At 35.4% G+C, this 5,351-nt stretch overlaps 1 protein-coding gene across 1 annotated transcript; it reads right to left on the bottom strand.

The window, feature by feature from the left end:
- Positions 1-3,370: 3,370 nt before the first annotated feature.
- Positions 3,371-4,516, bottom strand: LOC122301784 (protein FAR-RED IMPAIRED RESPONSE 1-like). The gene is made up of 2 exons (XM_043113165.1): positions 4,037-4,516; positions 3,371-3,991 (listed from the first exon to the last, which is right to left on the bottom strand). The coding sequence occupies exons 1-2, from the start codon at positions 4,514-4,516 to the stop codon at positions 3,371-3,373; spliced, it is 1,101 nt and encodes a 366-aa protein (XP_042969099.1).
- Positions 4,517-5,351: the final 835 nt, after the last annotated feature.

Here is a 5,351-nt window from a genome sequence, read left to right as displayed (position 1 = left end):
GGTATCTGGGTATACTCGGCCTAGGTTAACCTGGTTATAGACCCGGGTTGGAACTTGGAGGTTTTTGAAACTTGGAAATCTGGGATCCAGGCTGTAACCTTTTTTTTATTCTTTTTTCATTTCGAAAGTTTGTATGCTATTTTTTTTTTTTTTAAGAAAAAATATACCTAAGAAGCAATTTTTGTTAATCTTCCTGCTGGTAGCTCCCATTGAAAGTTACTAATGGTTTTTCTTTTTCTTTTTTTAACTTAATGATTAAGTAAGTATTTTTTAATAATATTGCAAATTTTTTTATTTTTTAAAAATTATTTAAAAGTGTTAAAAAAATATATGTAAAAAATATATATATACAAAACAACTAGTAGAAGCTCTAGCAGTGTGAGCACCACCATTATAGAATAATTCTTCTTGCAGGCCGATTAAGTGGACTACAATACAGACATAATGAAACGGAGCGTTTCATTTTAATGAAACACTGCGTTTCATTTCATTTAACAGAGACCTCCAGCAAAACATGTCCGAAGCTGTTTGAAAGCAAAACACGTCCGAAGCAATATACCAAGGAAGATACCCAAGTCACCCCATACCCAAATCATCGGTAGAAGCTATTGACCCAAAACCCAGCAGACCTAGTCCGATACCCAGCAGCTTCGGCACCGTCGCCGTCGCCGTCACGGCTCCCCATCTCCGTCGCAGCTTCCAATCGGTGCTGTAACGTATTCCAAAACTATAGTCTATCTTATTTTTCTTTTCCCTTTGTTTTTTGTGCTGGAAAATTGGTGGGGGGTTCTGGTAATTGGTGTTTAATAATGGAAAATCGTAGATTTGTGTTTAATATTATCACATTGTAAATTTGTGTTAAGATCTTTACTTGTAATTATAAATTTTCTGGTTTTGATTGTGTGCACCCTAAATGTTTGTTAAAATGTCTCTTTGGTCATTAACAAAGAAATTTTAGCAAATTGTAAGTAATATGAACTGCAAAACTCTTACTCTATGTTATTATCTAAAACTCTTACTCTTACTCTATGTTGTAATTAATTTTAGTACAAGATCAAACTGATGGCTCATCCAACTAGGGAAGTTACTCATATTTTGCACTAACTGTGTATATTGAGGCCTAAAGCTTCGAAGTTATTTGAATCCAGCTACTGATCATGTACCAGAATAATAAATGGTGCTTAAATGATTAAGCTGTCTTTTAATTTTTGTCCAAACCGAAAGGATTTCAAGTGAGAAGGAAATAGAGAAATAAAACAAATCATATAAAATTTTATTGTCATCGGTATAAATATGTTGGGCAACACTAAATGAGTAATAAATGTTATAAAACCAATTTCATGTATCTATATCTCTCAAGTTCTGGACAATAAGAATTTTCCAGCGAGCTTATTGGCATACAATCTTAGATTAACTACATATTATTACTAAACATATCCATGCACAAACACCATATATGTAAGGGATTGAACTACATCTTATTGCTACCAATTCATCTCATGTGGTCAGATTATGCTTTCACTACACTCCCACCAACTTTCACTTTTTTTTTCACATAATAATATTTTACATAATTAACTGCTTTAGGCATATAGCAAGGCAGCACTACACAGTTTCAATCAAGAGTTTTTGTTCTTGATACACAATGTCTTCTTCATCGAATTCTTCGAATTATGCTCCAAAATGTTTATGCGGAGAGATGACACGCCTAAAGTTATCGAAAACACCAAAAAATCTGATGCAACCTTTTTATTCCTGTCCAAATTATAATAGAGAGGTAAACACTAATTAGTCTTGTTTGTGCAAACATTCTTGTATTAATTATAATTTTCCACACTAATTAGATGTTTGCTGCAAGGAAGACCCTACTACGAGTACTTTTTATGGGCAGATATTGAAGTAGAAAATGAAGACAAAGTTATCTGTGAAAGAGAACATCCCTTCCAAAAGAGAGATGAAGAGCTCCAAAAAAAAAAAAGAGGCAGAACTCCAAAAGAAAGAGAAAAAACTATAAAAGAAAGAGGAAGAACTGAAACAGTGGAAGGAATATCTCCAAAAGTGGGAGGACAATTTGAATGATCGAGACATAAATCGTATACGCATACGACCCTGCTTGTATTGGGGACTTACAATTCTAATATTTTGTTGTTGGATAGGATCAAGAACAGTTACAAATTAAGTATCTTTGTATCAAACTATATAATGTTGTTACATAGGTTGTAATAGATAGGTTTACAACATTTATGAATATTGTAATATTCAAACCCATCAGTTGTGTATGGAACTTTGTGAACCTGTGATATCCTATTAGTTATTATAGGTGTTATGCTTTTAGACAATTTGGATTGCCATCTTTTCGATACTAAAAGTGAGGAAATTATCTCATGTTAAAACTTTTCTCTACCAATCTCATGAACATTACGAACCTGTAATAATTTGAGAATGAGGAAACATATCTCAATACACAGAGTTTAAAATGGTTGCAATATCCAAACTTCCACAATACATATCGATTTAAAATGGTTGCAATATCCAAGCTTCCACAATACATATCGATTTAAAATGGTTGCAATATCCAAGCTTCTTCAATACACCAACGTCACAACACTACACCAAGTTCACAAGAATACAAAATAGAGTTCTACAATTGAACTCTAAAACATAGTCCACATGAAAAGTCTACGACGGGCTCAGATCTTATTAATAGCTTTTGGCGCAGCACTCTTACATGTCTTTCATCAATTATCGAGAGGGCCATAAGATACGATGTTCACCTGCAAGTAGAGTAAAATATGGCAGAGTAAAAAATCATGCAAAACTTGGACTTGCAGGGATGAGGGATTTAATATTTACTTGAGAAATAATACTTTGTTGTGTAACAGGTATTTGCGAAACACCTTGTGGTGTGCCATGCAGTATTACCTCATCTGTGGGGTTTAAGACATCTTCTGTATATGATGTTGCCTACATTTAAATACATAAACAAATTATATAAGTAAAAAATAAATGCGTTAAAACAAAATGACATTATTTAAATTGCCTACACTTTTTCTTTGTCGCTTGCTACCAGCCTTTTTGTTTTTGGTTTGTAGCTTCTCTATTGTAGGTTGTCTCCTCTTTGATGGGGGCCTCCCTTTGCCTCTGACAACACGAGGACTCAACACTTTTTTCGAACTACCAGTTTCGGCATAAATGGAAGTATGAGTGCTTGCAACTGTGGCCTGGGGCTTTGATTTGGTGTAAATTGAATTCATTGCCTTTAGCTTCTGTGTCATGTCCAGGGAATTATCTTTGCTTTTACATGCATTTGTAGCTACTTCATAACATAATTTTATCAAACCAGAGTACCGACTAGTAGCTGGTTTACCGCTCAAGTCATCGTAACTGCGCGAATGAGAGCATATCTATGTTTAATGTCCTTCTTCCACCTCTCCATAATGTATTTTTCTGGCAACTCTTGGACATCTCTTGCGGCAAAAATAGAAAGAATGTGCCTACATATAATTCCTCTCATCTCAAATAGTCCACACATGCACTCTGCCTCACACTCTTCTTCATTGAAGTACGCCTGCAAAGTTGACTTCTTGATGCCATCTTCAACTTCTCTTTGGTCATTAACTTGATATGTAGTAATTGCCCCTTCTGTTTTTATGATAACACAATGAGAGTAGATAATCCCCATTACTTCTGACTGCACTTCCTTAAATTTAGAATTTGTATACACTACTTGAAATTTTTTCTCCATGGGTAAATGAGATATACAAGGGACTGTACAATTAAATGAATGGAAATCCGCTACCATCTCATTCTCTACTTTCTTTCTCAATGTATTGTCGAATTGATCTACGAATTCTTTTAATGTAGTTCCTGAATGTACATATCCATCAAAAAAGGCATTCATGCTCTCACTCCTCTGAGTTGTGCTCGTCCCAGTCCAAAATGTATTTTTCAGGTATACCGGAACCCAATACGTGCGCTCACTATAGAGACTCTAAAGTCATGAATTTTCATGCAATTTGTAAGTGTCAATAAACACCTCCCAAGACTTTTCAAACTCGTCAGAAGTCTGAAAATCATACACACATCGATGCAATGCACTTTTCAAACCACACTTAAATTTAGCATGTGAGCCCAACTTCTCTGGCAGTTTTCTCATTATGTGCCACAAATAGTATCTATGCTGGGTATTTGGAAAAGCTATCGCAATAGCATTTTTTATGGCTCTGTCTTGATCATTGATGATAGCTTTTGGCGCTCTTCCATCCATACACTTCAACCAAGTGTCAAATAACCAGACAAATGTTTCAGTATTTTCACTTGATATCAAGCCTGCTCCCAAAAGTATTGACTGTCCATGGTGGTTCACACCCACAAATGGGGCAAACGGCATACCATAACTATTTGTTAGGTATATTGTATCAAATGTCACAACATCTCCAAAATACTCATATGATGCTCTGCTATGTGCATCGGCCCAAAAGACGTTTTTTAATCGACCATTGTCATCTAAATCCATCGATGAGTAAAACCCATCATTCTTATACTGTATCCTCTCAAAATAACCATGATGTGCATCAGCACCTCCTTAGGTGTCGAGCCTTATCAATATAATTCCTTGCATCTTTTTCAATAAATGGAAGTTTCTCAAAGCCACCAGCCTCAACAACCAATGCGTTAAAACTTTTGGCCATACCAATGCCTGCTTTGTCGTTAATATCTAACTATCTCTTCACGGAATCATCAATTGCACGATTACATCTAAAAAATCTTGCCTTTTGTGGACTTAACCCATGATTGTGCACATTATAGATAGTAGTTATGCGTAAGACACCATCAACCAAACTTGCATTAATTCTTTCCTTACAATCAGTTTTCGTTGTCGGGCGTGGTTTATAAAGGTTGGTAATACGTTTCCTTGCCTTACCACCACGAGCATAACCAACTGTTAAATATCAAACAGTCTCATCTTTTTCTCTTTTACTTCTTTGGGTCATTATGCCGAATCCAATCTGTCTCCCATATTGCTTGTAGTAGTAAATGAGTTCTTTCTCAGTTTTAAAAAACATCCCTGGTGTTGGTTCTAAAACTCCATCATCATCATTTCTTGGCGTTGACTCTGAAACCCCATCATCATCATTTCCCAACGTTGGTTCTGAAACCCCATCATCATTATTTCCCGGTGTTGGCTCTAATACCACATCAACATCATCATTCTCCAGCACTACTTCCTCATAATTTCTAACATTTGGGGTATCCATATCATTACTGTTTTCATCAAAAAACAGCAGTCGCCTAGTAAATGTGCATTCTTCCCCTTTCTCCATTAACAATAATCTTGATATATTTAAGCA

This window comes from Carya illinoinensis, chromosome 2 (genome assembly GCF_018687715.1).
Source record: "Carya illinoinensis cultivar Pawnee chromosome 2, C.illinoinensisPawnee_v1, whole genome shotgun sequence".
NCBI classification, from domain to species: Eukaryota; Viridiplantae; Streptophyta; class Magnoliopsida; order Fagales; family Juglandaceae; genus Carya; species Carya illinoinensis.
Note: the sequence above shows the minus strand (reverse complement) of the source record. Positions and strands in the feature narration are given on the sequence as shown.

Bases quoted from the DNA above. Each gene is read 5' to 3' on its own strand.
- LOC122301784 (XM_043113165.1), bottom strand. From the start codon at position 4,516: ATGGATTTAGATGACAATGGTCGATTAAAAAACGTCTTTTGGGCCGAT. The intron at 3,992-4,036 runs GTGTTTATTGAC...TCATGACTTTAG, and splicing joins AGTTTGAAAAGTCTTGGGAG to AGTCTCTATAGTGAGCGCAC.